Here is a 27002-nt window from a genome sequence, read left to right as displayed (position 1 = left end):
TACTTTCATCTATATTTTCAGAAAAAAATATGGAACTACATTGTTTTTATAAGAGAAATAGTACAGATGATATGTAAGATCAAATTTTTATGCTACATCAATAATTTCTTTACTAAACAAGTACAGTTTTATTAAGAAAGGGAATAAAAGTATATTGACTCAAGAAGTTTTGGGGATGTCGGAACCCGGTTGACTCCTCCCCCGTGGGTGCGCCTGTGCTGTCTACCCATAGCGAAAGTAAACGCTACGCTACTGCATCACTCATGTGACTCCGAAGAATTGATAGGGGTATCTTAGCCACATGTGGAGAGAAACGCCCTTGTTAATGGCATCATTCATCTTCACAACCCCGAAAACCATGGTTTCCAGAAATATCGCTCATTTTCGGTAATTTGCACGTCATTCTTCCTGTGATCCCCTAGGGATGGTAGGGGTATCTGGCCTCCACTGAGATTGAAACGCTATCTGGATTGTCACCATTTATCTCCGTGGCCCCGAATGCTAAGAATTCGACACTAATATCAGTCATTTCCGATTATATGTCATCCCCCTGTGACCCTCTTGGGGATGATAGGCGTATCTCACCCATACCGCATTTTTTCCTGGTTATAAGTAATATGTGTAACAAATTTCGTTAAAACTGCTCCGGCGTTCCAGAGTTATGCTAGACAATATATAGATACATACAGACACACCTACATACATTATTTTTTTTACATATCATCCTCCTGTGACCCTCCTAGGGATGAAAGGGTATATTTCTCGCATGCTGTTTGTTTCCTCGTTGTAAGTAATACTTGTACCAAGTTTGGTTGAAATTGCTCGAGGCATTCGAGAGTTATGGCATACATACTGTGGCGGTGCTGGGTTCAGTGCTAGCTCGTTCCTGTTTGCGAAAGCCATTTTGGAGCGGTATTTCGATTATTACACTTTGATGCATTCCGCTACTTTACTAATAAAATGTAGGAGGTTGTGTGAGTGATAATGCAGTGCTTTTGTTTTGGTAATTATTTTGACTTCAGTGGTTACGAACATAACCGGCATAATAGCCTTGCACTATTGCTTAATTTGCGGGTCCCCCCAGCTATTCCCCGCCGGATCCACCATGCAATAATACCGTCTTTATTGCGTACCGTACCCGTGCACAGATGCATCTAGTGGTACCCACAAAATTAACCTGTCTCAACCATTTAACCTACTTACGCAGAATTCGGAAACTAGAATGTGCTCGTGTAGCCCAGTGTAAGGGCACAATATTAAGCTGTAGTTACAAAGTTAACGCTAGATTTTAATTACACTTGTGAACGAAACATAGAGTTACTAGTTTACTTCAAACGCTTCATTTTTATGCATACAGGAGATCAAAGAAAACGCACGATATCATGCGTATCTAGAAATTTATATATATAATTCAACTAAACATTGTTAACACTTGTGTAATTATTTGTGTTTTATCGTAGTAGGCCCTGTTTTTCTTTTCCGCGATTCATGATTAAGTAATCTTCTTAGAGGGAAAAACCCTTTGTTTTACTTATCCGTCCTATTGTCCGTGTCCAACTTGTTTTCAGTTAAGAGATGTTGCACTGTTAGTAACCTTCATGGTATTCGATGAATTTCACTTTAAATTCATTATTCGTTAGAAATAATATTCTGAAGAACTTCTTTTATCGATACATTTACGAAGTTTTTTACCAACTTATTTCACCGTCGTTCGCCTTAGACTCCATTCACTGTTGCCAGTCCCTTCTTACTCCAATGCTCTCCGCCACCAACGCCACGTGATGGATAACGTAATAGTTAAAAAAAAGCCATGAAGCCCTCTGGTTAGGAATGCAGAGGGAGTAAATTTTATAACCATATTTGTAAAAGCGAAAGGAGTTTCTGCGTAGCAAAGACACACACACATATATACACTTTTGTCTGTTTGCAAACAGAAATTTCTCAGAGCTGCCTTTGTACGAGGTTTACTTAGAAAGTTATATATGTTTTAACTAATGATAAATGAGATATCCTTTAATGTTATAATACATACATACATCCTTTTTGTATATATAATGCCCTAACAAGTTTGATATTTTCAATTTGCGTACAGTACAACCTCGTTTATCCGGCTCTTGTTCACCCGTATCTCCGGATAATCCAAACCGGATTTGTAGAAACTTTTTAAAATTGAATGTTTCCATAGATAATAATTTTTAACTAGTAACAAGAACGTAACCAAAAGTACGACAAACATTTTCTTTTTGTTTTGATTAAATGTTCAGTTCGTGTATAGATTTCACAATAAATTATTGTAATACTGTACATAAAATGCTTCTTATCGAGTTTTAGAAAGCTTTACTCACAAGACGTTGAAGTGAATTAACTCAGGATTTATTTTTCTTATTATCCATATTATCAGGATTATTCGGATTTTCGATTTTCCAGATTGCCATTCGTTCCAGATAGTCTGGATAAATGTGGATATACTGCATATAAAAAAGACGTATATATAAGCGTATGTAGATCGTATGTGAATGGGTGTATATGTTCTAGCGTAACTCTGGAACGCCTTGAGCAATTTCAACCAAACTTGGTACACGTATTACTTACATCGAGGAAACAAACATTATGTACGAAAGATGTCCTTTTCATCCCTAGGAGGGTCACAGGAGAGTTATATGTAAAAAATAATGTATGTAGGTGTGTCTGTATGTATCTAGATATTGCCTAGCATAACTCTGGAACGTGCGGAGCAATTTTAACGAAACTTGGTGCACATATTACTTATAGCCAGGAAAAAAGTTGTAGTGGTGAGATACATCTATCATCCCCAAGAGGGTCACAGGGGGATGACATATGCAAATAATCGAAAATGACTGGTATTAGTGTCGAATTCTTAGATTTCGGGGTCACGGAGATGAATGGTGACTCCCAATGCCATTACCGTAAAATATAGCTCCCACCGGTATGGCAAGTGAAGGTGAGTTAAAAATGAAAAGTCACAGTGAGTATGACACGAACAAAGAATAGATTCAGTGGAGATAAACCGGGTAATCAATCGTTGAATTGAGCATTATATGGGGAGTTGGGGGATTCGAATATTTTTCACAAACTTCGTCATACTGTGCGAAGAATTTAGCATTTTAGCTCATATATATTCACTATACACACACACACACACACACACATATATATATATATATATATATAGATAGATAGATAGATAGATAGATAGATAAATAGATATAGATATATATAGTGAAACTTGTATAAAACGGAAGGCGATGGAAACGAATTTTACTCGAAGGAATAACAGCGATAAGGACTGTGAGGAGTTTCTGTTATAGACAGATTTCGGTTTTATTCAAGTTCCGGTTTCAACAAGTTTCACTGGATATATACATATATAATCATAGTCAACCATTGTCAGTACACTGCTGGATGAAGGTCTTTCCAACTCTTCCACAACAGCCTATCTTCCATTTCCACTTCCTCTTCCGAATGGTTTGTGGTAGGTGCATACACTTGAATCACTTGTAATGTATATCTCTGGGAGAGTTTGACTACAAGCCTTGCAACTCGAATAGATATACTATCTACCTCAAGGACCTTGTTTTTCAATTTTTCGTTGATAAGAAATCCTACTCTGCCGGTCTTACCACATTCTGATCCTCTCTTCTTCAGTTCGATTAATTCTTCCCCTTTCCTTCTTACTTCGCTCAATCCGACGATGTCCCAGTTGATTTTCTGTAGCTCTTCTTCCAGCTCCTGGAATCTTGCTTCTGAAGCCAGGTATTTTCATTGTATGTAGCCATGGTCAGTTTTAAGTGGCAACCTAGTCCGTATTTCCGGGAATTCTTAGCACCATCTGCCTGCATGTGATTTTGAACATTGCCTTGCCCAGACACAATTCGGCTTCCAGAAAATGAGGATCTTGGCTTATTGTGTCCTATCATGATTGTTAACAGGTTGGAGGTATTTGGCAAAAAATATCGTGTCGACCAGGCATATTGGTGATAGCCCTCCCTGTTGGCCATCCTATCGTTAGGGAAACCTGTAAGTTTCACCGTGGACGGGAAGTTACCAGTCTGCACCACTAGAAGGTACCGGTAGGACATAAATGGCTAGCCCGGCCGGTTCCATACGTCATCGACTAATTCCCAGCGTGCGGGTCTCCTTCTGCTTTACTACTAGACACCATTTCGCATATATATATATATATATATATATATATAGGGTGCTTCATTTATGTCCAACCGTGATGACAAAAACTAAAAGAGGGAGGGAAGCGAAACCTTGCATAAGGCAACTGTAAGAACGGTGACACCTAGCCACGTATTGGTTAATATCACCGATGAAAAGTGTTGCCAACTCAACACAAAGTTGTATTTTTTGAAAAGCAAGACCTTAAGTTACTACAAATTTTAACTCTACATACAAACCGAAAACAAACAATACAACTTTTATTGTTCAGTGTTGCAAAATAATTATGCTATAATATCACAAAAATCCAGAAACTTCCTAACACTGAAGGACTCTACAACAGTAATGACGCAAGTGAGTCGGATGATGCATCGCACATCGAAAGCACCTTAGTGTCGAATACTATAATCAGCATATGGTGTATTTCTATCAAACAGAAGAAAAAAGCTACAAGGAATTCAAAATTTGACTTCTTGCAAAGGGCTTTATTTCGAAAAAGAGCTGAGATAAGTATAATCTAATTACGTGGATTATTTTCAAAAATATTTAATGATCATAATGCCGTTTACAGCAATTTGATATTTTACACCGTTTAGGAGATATGATAATGAATGTTAAAGTTTGCAATACTGCTAAAAGTCGTGAAATTAGGAGAATATGTGGTAATCGCAACTATAAAAAACTGTTGGACAAGTGTCAAAAGTACGAAAACAAGCAACGATCGCTTTAAAAATTTCTCGCAACTACGTCATTTTAAGAAGTATTTTGCCAACTGTAACATGTATATATGGTAATGTCCAATAAGTCGGGCGCCCGCAAAATATAACCTCAGAGCAGAAAGGGTGCAATTACTTCAGCAAATAACATGAACATTTATTTTTAACAGTTATAAATTAATCAAAATAAACACATAATTACAAGCAAATTATCTCTCATTGCGTTAGAGCATGTACGATTTATTGAACTTTTATATCATATGTCTCTCCAGTCTTCACAAAATAACCAACTTTTTAACCATATAGGGGAAACCGGGGCTGATTGGCGAACTTTTCATTCTTTATTTTGTATGAGCAGATTGTGCACTGTATTGCAACGTAATGGATGTGTACGGACAGACCAATGTTTCCTCTAATAAATTCAATTTTTGTTTCTGTTTTGTTGCTTACAGTTTTCGAGAAATATTTTTTCTTTCTTTAAAACGGAGTATGCCAACCGATCCCTACTAAGGGGCTGGTTGGCTAATATTGTGAGAATAGTTGGCATACTTTTCAAATATAGCAAAACACACACAAAAATGGATTTATTAGAAATAACCGTTATTTTTCTAAATTCCATTATATATATATTGCAATGAAGTAGGCTCTTTGAAGTTTGAAATGACTTTTATTCACAAGATTTAAAAGAATCAGCATTATGAAATATGAAAACTTCTTTCTTTCATTCTAGCTTGGTTGTCATGACATTGAAAGCTACAAGATTATCAAATCACATTCGTTTTAATATTTGGTGTAGGTTAATTCTTCATATTATTTCAAAATGTAAATAAAATAACCGAACTATCAAAAAATGTAGTTTATTTCCCGCTGTTCACAAAGTAGCTAAGAGAAACTAAGATATGTTTTAGCTGAATTATCGAGAAATGCAGTTTATTTCCTACTTTCCATAAAGAAAGAAAAAGCAATAGCTAGGCTTTTATTTTTGTAACTAAAGAACACATACAAAATATTCTTGATCCTGAGAATTAGGCCTATCCAGAAAATTCAGGGTCCGGCATACAGTCGTATCTCGATTTCTAAATTCTGACAGTAATCCAATACGTGCATGCTATTCTATAACATCGAAGTAAAATATCAGTAGAACTGTAAACTACATAACAATAAAACAAACAATGTAACAATAAAAGTAAAATGAAACAAAATTTCACACGAGGTTGTTTGGCGCACTTGCAAACCAACCCCAAATGCTATACGCCAACTAACCCCAAGCCCATGTTGTGCAATAAAGTCGTAATTACTTAGCTTTGGTTTGGCATTTACGTTTTATTGATTAAATATCCATAAAAACAAAGTTCGGATCTAACTAATGCTATATTACTTATCTCTGTACTCCAAGTAGTGACGATTCTGTGATATGACGAACTGAAAAAATACTTCAGACTGGCAAAAACACTCTTTATCTAATAGACGACATAATCCGCAAGTTAGAAATTCCATATGAAGGTGGCATCTGCATCCATAGATCGCTCTTTTATGACAACAGCAACAACTCATTATGTTAACTAATGAAGAAGTTAAATGCAGTTCGTCAACCAGCCCCAGTCTCTCCCACTAAGTAAACGGTAATGTTATTGTAAATGGTTACCTCGTTCAAACTCTCAAATATGTGGGCGATGATTTGATTACTTTCTATTAATTACTCTTAGTTTCTTGCTTGATATTCGTAAATACTTTCTTTCTGTATGATTTTTACTAGATTATCCAGTTATTTGATGATAATACAAACAGAGTTGGGTTTTTTCCGTTTGGCAGATTTGGTAATTGGCTGATTTGTCCATTCTTATGATTGGCGCGGTAGTTTTCGCGTTTGGCAGATTTGGCAATTGGCAGATTTGGTAATTGGCAGGTTTGGTAATTGGCGGATTTGTCCATTCTCGCGGTTGGCGCATTTAGTCATTTTTGCGTTTGGCAGATTTGGTAATTGGCAGATTTGTCCATTGGCTGATTTGTCCATTTTCACAATTGGCACATTTGGCCATTTTCGCGTTTGGCGCATTTGGTAATTGGCAGGTTTGTCATTTGGTGGATTTGTCCGGGTCCCCCAGAGTATTTATGATTCAGGAACAACATTGAATAAAATACAGGACACAACTGTTAAGAAAGGACACAATCAGGTAAAAGGTCAAAATCAGGAAAAGTTCAAAATCGGAAAGGAAATCCAAACAGTGAATGAGAGCTGAAAGCGAAGTTGAACAGGGCAAAAACTTGAAGAGACGTGAGAAGTGTAAAATGAAAAAGGAAAGATTATAAAAGAGAAGGGGAATGATGTACTGTAAATGTAAAAGAAAGTGTAATTGTAGTGTAGGTGAAAAAGGAAATCCCACTCCTCTCTTCATTAAAGTGCACCACAACACATAAGTTACTCGCCGAAACGGACACTGTCGAACTCACTTGTTTATACTGCGAAACCACGGATACATTAGTTTTGCCAATACTTAACGAGAAAAAGTGATTGAAATCATAGCTAAAAATTGCTAGAAAAAAGCAAGCTTTCGAGCTGAGTCATGCTTAATTAATTTGATTCCTATAACAAAATAACAAAAAAAAAAAAAAAAAAAAAAAAACACAACAGAAATACAATAAATGTCATTACAAAAATCATTTTTAGGTTGAGGCAAAGATTCATTTGTGTCGATTCCTAGTACCCTGTTTCACTTGTTGCAACTAGCTGCGAGACTGGAGTTGAAATTTGGTATAGAAAATAATACTTTCGCACATATCAACCTAAATGTCTTAGTCATAAAACTGAAGAAATGGTTTTTGATTCCAACCTATCCTTGAGTGTTTTGTTTTTTAGTTTTCCTTTTTTACTTTTTACTATTTAAACTAGTTAAATACACGCTTCACTTCCGAGTTTGAGCCTGAGTATAGTAAGTTGTTTTATTTATTTTCTTTGAATATATAATCATGTATTTTAAAATCATAGATGTCTAATTTAAATCCTTGAAGAAAGAAATATTAGCTGAAGAGTAACGTTTCAAAACTCAGTCACATTTATTCGCCAAGTCCATCAAATACATAAGAAGACGTTAATATAAGGAAAGTTAACATTCTTGTAATGAGAACAGGTCTCGATTACCGGTAGAAGCTCATGTGGTTTGAATCTATGTTAATCAGGACGTATAGGTCTCATGTAGACAGGTTTCTCAAAGGGATAAACTGTAAATCAACTAAACTTATTAATAATTTTCGAGTTAAATACCAATTTGAAAGCACACTTAAATGAAAATTTTTCATGTTTTTCATATCTGCTCCAATATACAAGTGTATATATATATATATATATATATATATATATATATATATATATATAGAGAGAGAGAGAGAGAGAGAGAGAATAAACATTTTTTATTCTGGTGACTTAGTGATAGAACGATCGCATCTTGTACTTGGGCCCTTGATTCGATCCCAGATTCTACCAAGTGAGCTTTGTAGTAGACAAACACCATCAGCATAGGCTTTCTGGGAGTTCTCCCCTTTCCTCCCATTTTTTTCATTCATTCTTCATCATCACCGTATCCTTTAGCGCAGCCGACAGAATCGTCGGACGTAAAACTTTGTAACTCATGTTCTGCACTTTTATAAAGAAAATTGAACAATCATATTGAAGATGTGTACTTCCTAAAATTGAACTAAATCTTAATTACAGTAATCAGTAATATCTTAGGTTTCTCATTTATTTACATTGATTGTTTATATGTTTTCTTTGTTTTTGTAAATGTCTATACATTGCATTTAATTAAGAAATTAGTTTTGTTAGAAAAGGTAATAATGAATATGAAATGTATAATAATGGTTATATAGCTGCATTCCCTGCACGCTATGTTGAATTTGAGGTAAGCTGTATTTACGTAATAATCATGACGGAGCCGAAAATTCAAAAACAGTTTTTGGTCCCTTCGATTTAAATTTTTTTATTTAAATCAAGGAGGGATATAAGGTCTATGCAATCTCAGAACACGAGGACTTTGAAGTCTGGTGCATCTATCAACTACTCTAAACAAAGAAGACGACGACAAAGGAAGAACAGTGAACAACATATAAGAAGTCAGTATGTATAAGGATTACATAAAATAATTTAGTTTAAATGCTCTACAAGTTGATGAAATTTATGTTTATATAATAATAAAGGCATGTGTGAGGCTAAAGTGGGCTAGTCGACCACTAATTTTACGGTTAAAATGAGCGTATGCATGGTTTATCCAGGGAGAAATAGGGAAAGGTTCTAGAACACAGATCTTGCAATATAGATTAGTAGGTAGCTTGGTTCTTTTCTGATCCCTGACTTAAAACCATGCGATTTCTAGTTATGGGGAAGATAAACGTGCGTATTTACAATACGAAGTTTCGGGATAATTACCACCTAATGACCTATAATGGATGTGATATCATTTATTCCCCGTAAAATGTGTGCAGGTACTTCACATGAAACCGACGTTTGTATTTGTGTCTTAAAATTAGTGGTGAACAGGTTAAGACGACTTCAGTGCGCTTGCAAGTATTCAGAACTTATTGTAAGTATATTATATCACTGGCATTCTTCCCGGTATAGATGTATGTACAGATTAAATATTCTTTTTCGTCTCATTCAGTGCCATGAATTTGACTAACTTGCATAATTTTAAGATGTTGTTTTGAAATAAGAAATAATGATACTCAGGCCTGAAAACATATCACTTATCAAAATTTAAAACGAAATATTACCAGTATTGTATATACACGTACTAATATTCAATTTCTTATATATGACAAGCTAGAGACACAGAGTCACTTTCACACGACGCGCATTACGGAACATGAAATTGGAAGACATCCCATTTGGCACTCTTTTGCACGTGACGTGTTTCATTGGTGTGTATCAAGCCGTTAGAAAAAGCTGACGTTTTTCATAAGTCCCCTTCCACGTATGTGTCAAAATATGCATTTCCAATTGTGTTTTATTAGCATATTTTCTACCACAAACTTTGCATGTTTGATTTTTTTCAGAGTGTGATAACACGTGCCTTTTCAAAAGAGAGGTTCTAGGAAATCTCTTTTTACACACTTGGCATGTGTGTGACTTTTCATCTGTGTGTGTCAACACGTGCGTTTGTAAGTAAGACCTTTTCGTAAATCTCTTAGCACACAATTGGCAAGTGTGAAGCTTTACACGTGTGTGTGTTAAATTGTGCCTTTCCAAGGAAGACTTGTGCGTAAATCTCTTATCACACAATTGGCAAGTGTGAAGCGTTACACCTGTGTGTGTTAACATGTGCCTCTTCAAGTAATTTTTCTTAGTAAATTCTCTACCACATACTTGGCACGTGAAAGGTCTGTCACCAGTGTGTATTAAGGTGTGTGATGCCAATTCTGATTTCCTTCTAAATCCTTTTGAACATACTGCACACTCATGGGGGTATTCACCTGTATGTTTCAACATGTGTCCGGCCAATTCACAATTAAAAATATAACCTTTACCACAAACTCTGCATGTGTGAGGTTTTTCAGTACTGTGAATAAACACGTGTCTTGCCAAATAAGAACGCAGTCTAAATTTCTGTCCGCAAACATTGCATTTGTAAGGTGTTTCACCTGTATGTATTCGCACGTGTGATGCTAAACGTGATTTCTCTTCAAATCCCTTTGAACAGTGTTTACACTTGTAAGGTTTTTCACCTGTGTGCATTAACGTATGTATTTTCAAATAACGATAGTTGTATTCCTTTCCACAGACCGTGCACTTATGACGATTTTCACCCGTATGTGTTTGCGTGTGTGTTGCCAAATTCGACTTCGTAGTGAATACCTTTCCGCAAAATTGACATTGGTGAGGTAATCCCTTTATAAAGCTCTTCCAAGTATGAGATTTCTCATCTGGAATTGTTTTCTCATCACTGATAGCTTCTTTTCGTTTAATAAGGGCTCTGGCTTTTCTGGAAAGAATATGTTTATGAAACTTGTGAGGAATTGAGTAAACAAGAAAAAGAAATCAATGCAGATAAGGAACAACAAAGAAATGGAAAATGCTTCCATGAAAGATACAGCAATAATGGGAACATACTTGTATTGCATTCGACATTATTTGCATCATAAATATGAGGAACTGCCAGGTAATCATATTAATTCCTCTTAGGATGAAGTATGGTACTAATATGCTGTTTTGTGAATTCTTATAGAAATATGGAACACAGAACTATATTCTATTTTCCAAAATGCCCTTCCTTTTTCTATCTCAAAATGTACATATATGTACATATACGATACCGGACTTAAGTTAGTTCCAAAGTACAGTCGTCAGAAAAAAAAAAAAAAAAGAGTACGTATATTTTGTAAATTTCACATTTTTATTACAAACTCGTTTTTCTTCTTATATTTACTCTTTCTTTGGGATTTATAAATAAAGTAGTGTAGTAAAGAAATGTTATTTTCACTTTTTAAATAAAAGGAAGCAAAATAAGAAAATCATAAGCGAAAAGCTTTTACTGTTATGAAAATGTAGTCTGTTAGATAATTACTTGAAGAATATGCCGGGGGAAGTTTGAGGGAAAATGACTCGCCACAGGTATTAGGAAAGCTCACAAATACGTAAAATTGAAAGTGTAGAAAATGATATATTTTGGGATGAACATTCAATTCGCACTTCAACGACACTTCTAATATCGGAAATCAATCAGCATTTTTTGTTGAAATTACAGAAGACCGAGAACGATTCTATTAGCAACATCACAACGGTTTTCGTACAAGTTGCCTCTGTGGTCAAACGTGTTTAGTAATGCTTTCCAACAACTAGAAAAAAAGTGCGGCAGTTTGAGCCTGAGTATAGTAAGTTGTTTTATTTATTTTCTTTGAATATATATACATGTATTTTAAAATCATAGATGTCTAATTTAAATCCTTGAAGAAAGAAATATTAGCTGAAGAGTAACGTTTCAAAACTCAGTCACATTTATTCACCAAGTCCATCAAATACATAAGAAGACGTTAATATAAGGAAAGTTAACATTCTTGTAATGAGAACAGGTCTCGATTACCGGCAGGAGCCCATGTAGTTTGAATCTATGTTAATCAGTATGTATAGGTCTCATATAGACAGGTTCCTCAAAGAGACAAACTGTAAATCAACTAGTCTTATTAACAATTTTTGAGTTAAATACCAATTTGAAAGCACACTTAAATGAAAATTTTTCATGTTTTTTATATCTGCTTCAATATACAAGTATATATATACATACATATATATATATATATATATATATAGTGAGAGAGAGAGAGAGAGAGAGAGAATAAACATTTTTTTTTAAAAAAAGCCCGCGGTGACTTAGTGATAGAACGATCGTATCTGGAGCATGGGCCCTTGATTCGATCCCAGATTCCACCAAGTGAGCTTTGTAGTAAACAAACACCGTGATCGTAGGCTTTCTGGGAGTTCTCCCCTTTTGTTCATTCTACCATTTTCATTCATTCTTCATCACCGTATTCTTTAGCGTAGCCGACAGAATCGTGGGACGTAAAATTTTGTAACTCATGTTCTGCACTTTTATAAAGAAAATTGAACAATCATATTGAAGATGTGTACTTCCTAAAATTTAACTAAATCTTAATTACAGTAATCTGTAATATCTTAGGTTTCTCATTTATTTACATTGATTGTTTATGTTTTCTTTGTTTTTGTAAATGTCTATATATTGCATTTAATTAGGAAATTAGTTTTGTTACAAAAGGTAATTATGAATATGAAATGTATAATAATGGTTATATATGAAAGAGAGTTTCCTCCAAGAGTCTCGCAATAGAGAGCAGTTGAAACCTTCAATCTCATAATTCTACTTATTTCACTTCAATGTTCATGTTCATGTACTAAATTGGTGCCTGAAATACGTTGATATATGGTACGAAAACAAGCAAATGGAGGGAGTTCATACAGTAAAGTCATGGACTGCTAAAGACGGGGCTCGTGTTCCAATCCTGTTACGGCAATTTACTATAATTTTTGATGGTACTCGGTATCAATTGCTACGTAGCATATTTCCACTTCTTGTGAAGCATCTGAATCTTTTCTATTCCTCTCAGTATATGCGGTTCGTTGCTCCAACATTTTATAAAATAGTACTGGTTTTCGTCAACAGCCAGGAAACTCTCCTTATTTAGATATATGTTTTTTTAACTTAAAGCTAGTATTTCACAACTATTTACTGAGCCGCAAGATCTAATGTGGTATACTGTTCAACTTGTCTTCAGACAATTTTAAACGTACCAAACAATATTTCTACGGACCCTGTATGTGCCTCTACAGACAAGACAAAATCAATCGAAATGTTTCTTACAAAACATACTGTTCAGTGTCTTTTGGCTTAGGCCCGGTTTCAATTTTTCTTTATTTCGTATATTTTTCTCCCATGTCTCCTCTCATTAGAAATGAGATTTTTGGCGCGAATAAACAAATTAATTCGTTCCATTGTCGTTTTTTTGCAAATTTCGATGTTTTTGATAAAATAACACCTTCCAGTAAAGCTAAGGAATCATGTGGATCAGAGGAAGAACAACGTGCAAATTCTAGTTTTCGGTTTAGAATTAAATATCCGTTTCGAATGCTATATGTGTTTTACAGCGATAAATTCGTAGATGAGAAGAGGAAGCTATGTAATAGCTTCTTTCTCAAGGTTGTAAGACTAGTTTCCAACCCTTTATGAACCTACAAATTCTCACGGGCATTCTCAGGCAATATTGCTTCCAGAAATACAACAACTATCGTTTGCATCTCATGTAATATATGAAAAAATAATAATATTTCAGTATCAGAGCTTAAAGAACTTTTGTATGATATATGTATTCATGAAAATAGTCACTACTTCTTACGTACTCAGTTGCTCTTCCCCCTCTACAAGATTTCCAGTAAAACATCTTCCTCTAGAATAAACCATATACGCTTTCATATTAAAAAAACGGATTTGCTCTCAGATTCAAATTTAGATCTCTCGCACAAAAGACGCGAGAGAAAATGATTTTTTTTTTTTAAATAATCATTGGACATATTTTCTCCTTGACGTGATACTTGTTTTGAAACCTCTACTTACTGTTACTTTACACATTAGAAAAACATATTTTTAAAGACCCACTTCTAAAGACCGAATCAAACCAATGACAAATATAGCGTGAGTTCTTTAATCTGAAATCTTGTATTGGTATGGCTATATCAGGATACTGCTAATAGGTAAATATTCCTAATAAATGAACCAATTAGCTAAACTGATTATTATTAATTTTAAGTATCCTGATTTAAGTTCCTACTGGAGAGAAGGTAGGAATTTTGTATTTGGAAACGGAATTTGATTAGGATTTGAATACATTTTATAAAATTCTACGATTATGAATTATACTTGCAACTTTTATTGTAATGAACAACCATTACATATGAAGTGGTAAACAGACGCGAAAGAGGAGCTAATGGAGTAGAGACTAAAACCCCTATACAATGGTGGAACCGCCCATGTAAGTTTATTTCGAATATAGACGGTTGGTTTCAGGTTGCTGTTCATCTCGGAAATCCATCATCCCTCTAATAGTGCTAGCGTTCGTCATGGCACCACCCTTACTCACTTATTCCTTTGAAAGCAGATGAAATATTTATTTCTACCACTACGCAAACACAACCAACAGTTTCATACACTTCTTTTGATCGCAAGATTAATAGAGTTATTTCCTAATGAAATTGAATTTATAGATAATAGTAGTACTTTAAACATCAGATAATAAACATGGTATGTATATGTAAATATTCTAAAAATGAAATAAAATAAATAGTTAATACAACTGTTTAGGATTTCGATTTAATGTCATATTAAACGGTATTTTTATATGATTGCTCGTATTGTTTTAAGAAAACTATATTATGAATTACAATAGCTATTATTAATCCGAAACAAAATAATAACTATACATGTAAAGCAGAAACTTCAATCCTTATTAAGTACGTGTGGTTTCAATTTGATATTAACTTAGAAATCTGTTTCCTCTTTAGGACTACTAGTATCTCCCTCATTATCATCCCCAATATACACAAAAATGATGAATAAAAGTGAAAGAGATTTGAAAAGCTCAGTTTATCTCATTTTGTTTTTATAACTACTTCACACGTTCAGAATATATCTCTATCCTTATATTGAAATAAATTACGGAGAGGGCACCGAACAGTCGCACACTACGTGATAGCGAAACCTTGTTATAATAGTTCTACGAAAAATGCTGGAGGCATAGTTATGCACTGGCAATACAGTTAGTGATTTATTCGAGAGATACAAAGCACTTTACATCGAACAATTTTTCTAGTTTCTTTTTTAATTTTTTCCTACAATGCATGAAAAAAGAAATTAATTTTTCTCTATGGCATTGAGAAATACTGTTTCAACTAACCGCAAAACAGGAATATCACTTTTGTGTGATATGCGATAAGGTGTGGTAATTTATTTTCATACTATTACTGTTAGCAAAGAGCAGACGATACTACCTTGCGAGAAACAAGCATTTATTTCTTTGACACATAATACAAAGTATCGGATAATTTGCGACATTAATTACAAAACATTGACGAAAAGAAGCTTTATGAACATTAAGTTTAATAAAGATAATATTCAGGTATGTAGGGCCTGGTACTTGTCTTTCTTCTTTAATTTTTGGAGCATGGTCCATTAGTGGTAAAGCTCTTACCTCTGATGCGCAAGAGTCTGTGAGTCTATCCCGGTCAAGTAAACTTGTGCTGGACAATATTGTTTCCGTAGGTTTTCTCGGAGTATTCCTGTTTCTCTCAACTTCCTGTTTCCGCCCATTCTTCCATCATCGTTCTTGATTAAATCACCATCTCCTTTAGCCTAAAGGAGCAGGGTTCTAGAACACTGGTCCGCATACTAATTGAATCGTGATAAAGAAAGCAATGGATCAATCCGCCTTCACTCAATGTCGCTCGCTTGGCATTACTATATGAATATTTTATTGAGCTTTAATAGAAAAAAAACAGCCTACGAACTAACACATCTTCAGACATACGTTGGGAATATTGTTCTAAAACCTTACCGCTTAATAAGAATGAACACGGTATTGGAACGTTAAAATGAAACATTTATTTCTTTACTTAATATAGCTTTTGGCTATAAAATTTAGTTAATAAAATAAAACACTATCAAGAGCTCGCAATATACGCAATGGTATTGCAAAGAGATCCTTCATTCTCCTACAATTTTTTTTTTCATATTAAAAGAATACCTTGTTTACTGTATCAAGGAACTTTCTTTACACCCTTCAAATCTACTTGTACACCATCAAATCTCATGGGTTACGAAAATAAGGAATTAGTGTAGTGATTTAAGTATCAAACTTATAAGTGAATGTTCCCAAGGTCAAATCTGGAAAGTGAAAAAAAAAGTTTTGTATAATTTTGTAAGTAAAAAAAAGTTTTATTTATATTTTCATCCATAACAATGCAAGAAAAAATAGTTTCTGACTTCGTAGGAAAGTAAGGACTTTCGTCATTTTAGGAGTGAAGTAGCAGCAGCCGAGCTACTAATGGTAAACGAAGATTGGATTAATAATAAGCACGCCATTAGCTTAAAGTCTACAATCTGTGTCACTATTATGATTAGAATATTATTATTGTCACCATGTTATCTATCTATGTTTTTTTCTGATACGCATAACTATTCTTTCTGAACAACACTCCATTAGAAATAGGGCCTACCAGCGGCCTATTACCGGGTGAACACTGTATCGAAAGTATATAATTTTCAGCCACTCGACGCAATCAATCGTACTCGGTTTGTTTGCCACTATATTTCTTCTCTGTCTGTCACAGTCTCTACTGTTTACCATCCTTTTGTTTCCTTTGTCTCTTCACATATCCTATCCCTTTTCGAGTTAGTTACAAAGCACCATATCATTTAGTTTGATATATTCTGTTCGATGAATTACAAATTCCACAATCTCTCATAATATGTCAAAACTGCCCAGAGAGCTGTCTTGCTTCTTTCTAATAATGATGTGTAAGATTTCAGCATAGTAAGTTACACACACACACACACACACACACACATATATATATATATATATATATATATATATATATATGGTAGTGCTTTCCATAAAGGATCCAATATTTCAGTTGGAGAAAGTGAGCTTTTACATGTTAATCATAATAAATATTTAAGTCAAAATTTAAGATAATGGCATTATAAAAACGGCAACTGGATAACAAAGCAGTTGAAGACAATATTATTACTTCAATCTGTATCATAGATTACAATCATCATGAAAAGAAATCGAATATTCGTACTCTCAAAGGATTTTGTTGAGGAAGAATTGACATGAAGAGACAAAAAAAAAAAAAAAAAAAAAAAGAATTTAACAACAAAATATACTTATTCGCTGAGATTTTTTACATGGGATTATTAAAATATTAAGTTTCAAAAAATTAATAGTTTCAAAGAGGGAGTCAAGAATCGAAATTGGGATGTTAAATTCCTAAATAGTGGGGAAAAAAATGCCAAGCTAATAGTAACTTCAGAGGTTAACGTCGCTGAGCATTGAGACTATATGAGATGTTGAATTACATTCAAAAAGAATTCCAGACCTTTCGTAATGCGTTCAAAGCTGTTCCGTAGGTAAACGAGTTCGGAATCTAGTGATTTACAGTCACGACTTTCAACGTAATTAAGGATGGGCCCAAGTCAAGTGCAAGATAATTTTCTTGAGTCGAGTTTCGAGCCAATTTTGTTTTTCAGGTAGAGTTTGACAAATGGATCGCTAGTTAAACTCAACTCGTTTTGAGATGATGGCCTGATTATACTGGAAAGCGAAAGCCGTAAGAAATATAAGCAGCAATGTCCTCTACTTTTGTGTTGCTCACGAGAGGGGACACTACTCCAGTGCTCAGAATTCGTCTCGTTTCGATAACAATATGACAAGAAAGTTTTATAACAAGGCAGCATCTAATATCGTGAGTACCAGTATAAGTATATAGTGACGTTGTCGCCAACAAGGCTGAGACCTGCGAAGTCGATTTTCGGGTCCAAACAGAAGAACAATCCTAGTAGTGATGTCAATCGTTTCGGTTCAATTCAACAGTGTGAACAGCTCGAGCCGGTTTGGTTGGAAGGTAGAAGTAGAGAGATTTTATTGTGCCAACAACATGGTCTCTTTGCATCCGTCTGTTGACATAACTTAATCAGAAAAACAAACCAAAAACGAAAGACAATAATAACAAAACTAGGAATAATTTAATTAAAATACAAGAAAAACATCCACACACGGGTTAGAATTAAACTGCATGTAAAGCCTAAAGCTCACCTAAAAATAGCAGGATTTTATGAAGGAAACAAATGTGGTCACCAAGTGGCAAGGGCACGTCTTCTGGAAGCTTGTAACGTTGTCGATGTCGAGCCAGAGCGCAACAATTGACAAGATGACGAATAGATAAAAGATCTCCACTAAACACATATTGTGGAACAGGCTCGCCACGAAAAATATATACATAATTCAAATGAATGTGTCCAATACGCAGTCGAATTTAAAGTATTTCATCTCAACGAGATTGTTGGAAAATAAAGGTCCAGACTCCTAATCGTGGTTTAATGGCATGCAATTTGCTGTAATGTGCGAGGTCCCGTTCCGACTGCCTTTGGTGTAAAAGAGAGAGGTGAACAACGGGTAAAAATCTGTGCTAGGGAGCCGCGTCGCCAGTGCTCCTTGAAGAGCTGCATCCTTTGCCACACAGTCCGCCTGCTCATTACCGCCTAGACTTACTAAACCACACCAACGGAAATGATATAGGAGGACAGTGAAGCTTCCAGGGTGGAACGGGAAGAAACGGATAAGTATCCGGCACAGCATGAGCTAAGTCATCTAACAGTTATAATGCACGAATCACAAAAGCCTGTCCGACACGAGGCCATGCCGTATAGAAACGATAGTGATCACCCGCTTCAAGAACGAAAGAAGGGTGACCAGGAGTGCTTTAAGGTGTGGTGGAAGTGGTGACCAGGAAGGCTTAAAATAACAGAGAATCAAACATCTGCGATGATGGAGAGAAGATTAATCCGCATCAACATTCAGGCTAGGTATAGAGGTTGTTCAGTCTACATTTTGCCAATTTCGATTTACCTAAAAATTTAGAAGAATCCATGGCGCCAGGTCCGTAAGTGCTCCATGTGTTCCCCGTGGTTCCTAACAATAGCCAGACAGCATAATTTCCACAATAGGCTTCTCTGAAGAACTGAAAGGGAAATCTTGTGCTATTCCCTTTGCACAGCTTTCCAAAGCCCTTCCACAGTTGTCTCACGCCGTTTTCGTAAAGCCCGCTTCAGCAATGCATATTCACAATAGTCCATACGACTTGCATCTGGAGATTTAACAGTATCATGTTTCTATGAACATGAGGAAGGAAAAAGAATTAATTAAATACTCACGTGAATTTTGAGACGGTTCATCTCTGAACACACTTTCAAAACTGACCCAAGAACAAAAACAGGAAACTAATCTAAAATCAAAAACAAGTTCTATGACCAACACGTAAATGGAATTTCCAATAACAATCAAAATATGTTATATAAACAACTTCAAGGTGATTATTTTATCGGAAAAGGAAAACATTTTCCTCTTTATTGAAAACAAGTGTAAAGCAGGAACTTTGCAAAAAAAATCCCCGTAACAGTATAAAAGCTTGCATTCGGAACGATAAATCATAATTCGTTCATGTTTCGTCAATAAAGCAATTTGTGAATATACGATCCACCTCATTTGGTAACTACAGTCTTCCATTGCCTACAGGATGTCTCAGCTGAAGCCGCCGACCATTAAGGGACTCTTCAACTTGTGAGTATGTTCAGTGCTTACAACAAAAACATGACGAATCTATAGTGTAAAAGGGACTTCATAAACGCATGAGAACGCACGAGAGTTATCATGGACAGACTATTTGATGATGACCCCGACCATTGTACTACTCGATTTAATGTTGTAAATTTGTAAATATCATTTACATTTTCTCTATTGTTCAATTTTAGGTGATGGATGTGTTCATTCAATAAACGCTATTTTTGTGTAGTTGCTGCTTTGCTTCTTGAAAGGTGATGTATCTTCCGTAATACTTTATTTCTCAAACCATATTACGTGGCAAATAAGCAACCTTCAGCAACAGTTTAACAGGTACCTTATTGGAAGGTATCACCTGTATACACTTACCTTCTCTATCTCCTTGTAGAATACGAGGAACGATCGTGAGATATGTGATGAGGCCTTGTCCATGTGAATGCGTACCAGATTGGCGTAATTTCCGTACATTGATGGAATCTCATGTTCGTTGATCGGCCGCATGATCTGCTCCTGAAAATCCTGTGAATTCATTTTGCAGTTCTTTGTCACCCTCCGAATCTTCAGTTTACCTCGGTAAAATTAGCCAGTAACGTCCATGAACACTTTTGGGAAGTATTCTCTACACACACGGACCCACCTTCTGAAGTTCTTGATGCATTCCTCTCGGTTTTGCCGCACCCGGAAATGTAAATCGATGCTTCATCGAGCGTTCCGACGTACAAACACCTTTGTTTTGCCAGATGCCATTCGTATGGCTTCCGGGCGTTACACTTTCGTTCCTTTTGGAGGGCATCTGTGAGAAGATGTCCGCGAGCTTTCGTGATTTTTTCCAGCGTGAAATGATGGTGTAAGGTTTGGCTCACAGCCCCTACAGACACGTCAAGACGATTAGCCATACACCGTTGTGTTGGTGGATTTTCTTGCACTGCCATTTTGCGAAGTTTCCTTTGCATGGTGCAGGTGGCCCTGGTGCATTCCCGCTTCCTCGGCAACTTTCTTGGTGATCCAAATGGTGGAGCTTCATTGCCCTTGTACTTTTCAATAACATTTTTTATTCCACTTAAACTGATGTTACAACCATTTTTCTTGCACCGTTTTCTGATTACAGAAACACTAAGTGGGTGTCATAAGAGCCGAAACATATCCTTCCCGAAACCGGCTTAGTTTGGGCGGCATTTTGCTCACACAGCGGAAACCCACACACTTGGAAAAAATTTAACACAATATTCACAACAATGGTCCTGTTTTGTGCGTTAGTCATCCGCACGGAAAAACAACTCCGTTCCTAGGAAGCCACTACACAACACTGCAGGACGCCACGAGCTAGGTCGGGTAAGTCTAATCTGCCAGGGAGGGGAGGGACGAAATCGGCCAAACGTAGGCTGAACAACCTCTGTAGGGCTAGTACGGAAAGCTTCTATATACAAGCGAATATCAAGATGGTGAACTTTCCAGCTGACGAAGAAGATATTACGTAGCGAAGGGATTAGCCCTGTAACCATAATTCATTTTAGAACGCATAAGGGTACTGTAGAGACGTAGAAGTACTGTACGAACAGCTCCCCAAGAACGATGGGAGACGACTCAAAAATTGTTGATCGCTTGCAAGCAAGTATATATTAGATCACGCACATGTTCACACCAAGTTAGTTCACGGTCGAATCGTATGCCAAGAAACGGAACACTGTTAGCAAACGAAAAGCGTGTTCCACGAAAATAAAAATAAGGATCTAAAACACATGTACGTAACCGACCAAAATAATCGCACTTGGTTTTCCCAAGAGAGAAACGAAACCCTGTCTACGTTGTACAGGTGTAAAACGATTCAGCGTAAGTTGAAGCAGTCCTATACGTGCACGGTCACGGGAGCGACAATAAATGGACAGGTCATAAACATAAGGAAGGCCACGAACAGATGTAGTAACATGAGACATAATTGATGGCCACAGCGAATAACGTCACTGTCAGAACACTAACTGAGGGACACCATTTACTTGGATGAAGCGATCATGAGAGTGAAGCCAAACGCGTACCCTGAAATATCACTAGCTTAAAGACTGTTCTTAAAAAAAGGCCATAGAGCCGCACAGCATTCAGGAGTGAACTTGTTGCAGAACTCCGAAGCGCCAGTAGTGTCATGCCCTTTTTCGACTTCAGAAAGACAGCCACTAAATGTTCTCCATCAAGAAAAGCATCTTGAGCAGCAGTTTCTAGATGGGCAAGATAGCCGGTCGTCTAACGATATTGACAGAATCCACATTGAAAGTTTGAGAGGAAGAAATTCTGCTTCAAGAAATACACTAACCAAAGATTTACCAGTATGGGCAATAGGCTATTATCTGGAACTGCAAGTTGATGTTTCATCTGGTTTTGATCACCAAAGGATACGAGCTTCTCGCGAAACTAGCGGAAAGTAAGCAGCAGCCCAGATATGATTAAATAAAATCAGTACAGACGCCAACGCATGCGCAGGTAAATGGCAGAACATAGCACTATGAATGTTATCAGAACTGGAGCAGTATCATTGGTGATGTTTCCAAAGTCAAGTTCTAGAGTAGTAAAACAGGAATTATAAAGTTAAACGTGATAAACGATAAACGTGTACGCTCAACGTGTTGTTTATGGTGATTGAAGTCCACAAGTAGTGAGTAGGGCTAGCGATGGAGGCAAACTTACTATAGAATTCATTCGCTCTTTGCGGTTCGGTTGGGATGAGAAATAGAGTCGGCTCGATTGAGCCGATGGTTCGACCCAACTCGTTGGGAAGAGCCATCAGCTCGGTTCGTTGGGCTCGGTGAGCCATCAGCTCGAGCCGCCTCAGTTGGGTGAACTATTGGGTCGGCTCACTTCTCAGTTCAGCTCGATAGTAAATAAGGTGTGAGCCGGGCCGGTTGAGACATTGTCAATCCTAAACCAGGACCCAGCAATTTCGAATGTTTGTCCGGTGTCCTATAAATTTTAAAAATTCTTTCTTTCATGTTCACACATGACGTTATAATAATAATAATAATAATAATAATATAAGTTGTAGTAATAGGTACCATAGATGATAATTATATTGTTTATGTAGGATACTTGAACAGAGCATTAAAAACTACGCACAAGATTTGGCTTAATTTGGCTCGAAACTCTATCTGAATTCTAGTCGAGTTGGAGGAAATTTTTCGAATCCAGATCTCGAGTAGAGATAAAAATATCTATTTCGAGTCGAATTTCAAACAAATCTCGCATGAACTTGCTCTTACCCATTCCTAAATGAAATCTTACAAAATGTTAACATTAAATTCTCATTAGTGCTAGATCAGTTTTTCCACGTTCCGAATTTTATACTAAATTCCATTAACACTGAAGCGAAATAAGGAAAATGATGAGGTTGACTGTTTGAACTGTCCACTATTGAAGAGCTTGCAGGGGAAATAATTACACTATTACGCAAAATCTACTTCCAATCCAACCTCGAATTTGAAATACACTTTAATTTCACTTCACACACTTAATTTTCGAAACCTTGTTTTTATAACAACTATTCCTTCTTTCTAATTAAATTCAATGTTTACTGGCTAGATAATTACGTCTTACGTAGCAGCTAATACTCATACTATAAAGTATAAAGCTAGTAAACTTTTAGTGTAAATAAATAAAAAATATTACAGATTACTGGCATAGTGATATAATTGGATTTTTTTTCACGCAGGTCCCGTCTCATATAGCCTCGCTGCCGAAAGGAACGTTAAACTCAAAATCAACTCGATTTTTAGTAGCATGAATGTTTCATATGATTGTTCAAACCACTTTATATAAATGTAGATTATGAAGTACACTAACATTTTAAATATAAAATACAAGCATATATATTTTCTGTATATATAACTAATTAACTAACTCTATGGCCTATGGAAACCGGAGGTTCCACGCTATCAGAAGCTCTCCGCTGACTTCTATCCTTAATCAACCGTATCGGTTTCTACTTTTTATTAATATTTCTCCGAGATCTATCTTAATATTTTCCTGCAATATGCATCTAAATATTCCTAATGATTGTTTTCCGATTGGTCTCCAGCAAAAGCTTCTTACCTTCTACCATCCAGGCTATACCACCTACGCAGCTGAGCCTCCTAGCATTGATGACCCAAACAATGTTTGGTAAACTGTATAGATTATGTAGTTCCTCGTTATGAAGTTTCCACCATTCCCCATTCCCGTTCGTCTTGGGTCCGAATATTCATCACAGGACCTTGTTCTCAAATACTTTCAGTCTACGTTCTTCCGTCAGAGTAAGAGTCCATGTTTCGCAACCTTACAGAACAACAGCCATCATTATCGTTTTATATATTTTATACTTCAAATTCCTCGACAGAATTCCCGACAATAAATTTTAAACGGAATAATAAAATGAATTTCCTACTTTTAGCTAAAATTTCATTTTTTTCATGAATATGGTTTCCGTCTGTTAGTACTGATCCTACATATTTGAAAGTATTACTGGAAGTACTATTTGATATTCCAACGCATCAATAATTTGATGTACTACAATCCCGACGAACTGCCATGCATTTAATTTTCTCTGCATTTACTTCTAACCTCAAGTCCCTGCAAGCGATTAATAAGACCTCTGCATTTCTTTGGTACGCTTATCATCCCCTATTAAATTTACATCATCAGCACATCGTGAATAACATCATAACGGCTCATAATATGGTGAATATCATTCTACTCTAGGCTCTGATTGCTATCTTTGATTTTCCTTATTGTACATTCAGGGACAAATTTCAATAATAATGGTGACAACGCATCTCCTAGTTTTACGTCATTCTCGACGTAAAACTTCGTGGCAAATATTTTCCTACCTGGACTTTACTTTGAGATTCAATTAAACATAACTTAATTAACCTAATTAGCTTTCAAATTCTGTAAGAATGATGTACAATGGTTCTCTTCTAACCGAGTCATAAGACTTTCTAAAATGAGTAAATAATTGGTGTACCGGGATATTGTATTCCCACTTCTTTTCGAGTATTTGTCGAATGGTAAATATTCGGTCGATAGTTGATAGATTTTGTCTAAAATTGTGCTGATAATCTCCAATAATTTCATTTGCATATGGGGTCAATCTTCCGACAGTATGAAGCACGACCGAAAACAGTTAATATTTCATTTGAAATTTTGATAATAATTTACGATGTGTAATATTACCATGATTAATAAACATTGAAGAAAATAGAATATATACTTGAGGTTAAACATTAGTAGAGATTCGGTTATATAGGAAACTGATTCAATTTGTGAATAACGGAACCAGAAGGCTCATAGCCATGGGAATAAAGCTTCTCTACTGGATATCGTTCTGGACTAATCCAAGCCATCCTGGAGTTCTATCAAACATTTTAATAACATCCTGATTTATAATATTATCTTACGGTTTTTTGACCTACTAAACCGATCATAAAGATTTTTCTTCAACCAGGATTTTACGATATCCATGCGTACTACAAAAGCAAGCGACATGACTCCCAATCTTGAACATTTCGGTTACATTATTTGTGTAAAAATGTGATGTGTTAATATTGTAAAGATACCTATAGTAACGTATATTTTCTCTAGTTCACCTCACGCTCGGTAACAGAGTTTGTTTTCAAAATTGATCAGTCTTCTTTCTTGTCTGTTAGTGTCAAATCTATAAAATAAGACATCCTGGACCTGTTGCAATGTTTCGTTATCCAGTTTGATTGAAAGCAATATAGGGGGGGGGGGAGGAGGAATCATTCTTTTCTCAACGTGGTCTCGAAAGTTGAGATTATATCTTATGAATCTTTTCTACAAGCACTTACTCCTTCGTATTGGATTGCAAGTAATGTTACCAAGTCATACGTTAGAAGATACAACTGTAGTTGTGTGATAGGCCTATTCCAATATCTACATTTATTCAAATGATTACAGCAACAACTATCACTTACATATATTATTATACATCCACAACAATTCTCTCCCACAATGTGACATCGTTGGTACTGAGCTCTAGAATAATACAAACCAGTAAACTCTGCTGACACACATAGGATTAAAAGAGCTTTGAACGGGACAAAAGTTAATTGATACAATAATCCATGCACTAAGCAATATATCATTACATATCAAAAAGTATGACAAAAATGGGAATCGACCCGAAACAACCTTGAGCTTGAAAGCCAGGCTGTCTAACACAGAATATTTTTAGCTTCTTTTATAAGCTAGTTAGTAAGGAAATAGCAAAGTGTTTAAAAATACATCACCGACACATTTTCTTTACAGTAGGACAACCAAAAAGATATGAGTTAAAAAATATGATGTGAACAAGTGAAAAGATATTAGCGGAATGTGTGTGATACGCAAGGTAATGTCGGAATAGTAACAATGTGTCGTGGTTAAACATAGATCATTATCTGAATGACAAACCAAATAGCATTTGCTTTAGAACTACGAAACCAATTAAAATTAGAACAAAGAATTAAAATGGCTGCACTGAATGACAAAGGGGTGAAGATATTTGGGTTAACGACTCACATTATTTCTGCCAAATATCTGTTACATTGCTACAATTTTCTAATCTATGACTAAAAGTATCAACCTCGTGGCATGACTTACACGAGTTATTAGTATCAATATCCAAGTTACACAAGCGAATATCGTTTCACGGTGTGGAACGAAGGTTTTTAAACCATGCTAATTACAATTCAAGTTGTAAATATGTAACTACTGGTTGGAATAAAGTAACAAGATCAACGATACAACCTGTTTCTTGGACACAAAATCCATGTCAAAAAACATTATTGGCTATGCCTTATTCTTTTCTTCTATGGATTACAAAACTTGAAAAAGCATCGTTAATATGAAGTATTTCCAATCTGAATAAATATTAAGGCAGGAGACAGAACCCGTCTTCGTACGCTCAATTGAAGGCAAAAAACTTCCCGAGATCTACTACAAGTTTTTTCTAAGAAAATCCCATGTCAGAAGTTCTAATAAATTTAATAACTTCCGGTTTCGATGCAGCTTACAATATATATATATATATATATATATATATATATATATATATATATCGAGTAATGTCCCACGTGATATTGTGTACAAAGAACTTTTCACGCTTATGTTTATAAACATCGTCAGATCGTATTAGGAGAGGATTCTACACACGAAGTGGATCCACTACGACCTGCAGACGACGAC

General features: G+C 35.7%; 1 protein-coding gene across 1 annotated transcript in view; it reads right to left on the bottom strand.

Annotated features, from left to right (window-relative positions):
* Positions 1-9624: 9624 nt before the first annotated feature.
* The window catches only part of LOC145684301 (uncharacterized), a 34193-nt gene continuing 16815 nt past the window's right edge, over positions 9625-27002 (bottom strand). The window contains exon 2 of the mRNA XM_081756476.1: positions 9625-10873. Within this exon, the coding sequence (XP_081612602.1) occupies positions 9820-10873 (1054 nt within the window). The 3' untranslated portion in view covers positions 9625-9819. The remainder of the gene's footprint in view (positions 10874-27002) is intronic.

This window comes from Thermobia domestica, chromosome 4 (genome assembly GCF_964235325.1).
Source record: "Thermobia domestica chromosome 4, izTheDome1.hap1.1, whole genome shotgun sequence".
Classification (NCBI taxonomy): domain Eukaryota; kingdom Metazoa; phylum Arthropoda; class Insecta; order Zygentoma; family Lepismatidae; genus Thermobia; species Thermobia domestica.
Note: the sequence above shows the minus strand (reverse complement) of the source record. Positions and strands in the feature narration are given on the sequence as shown.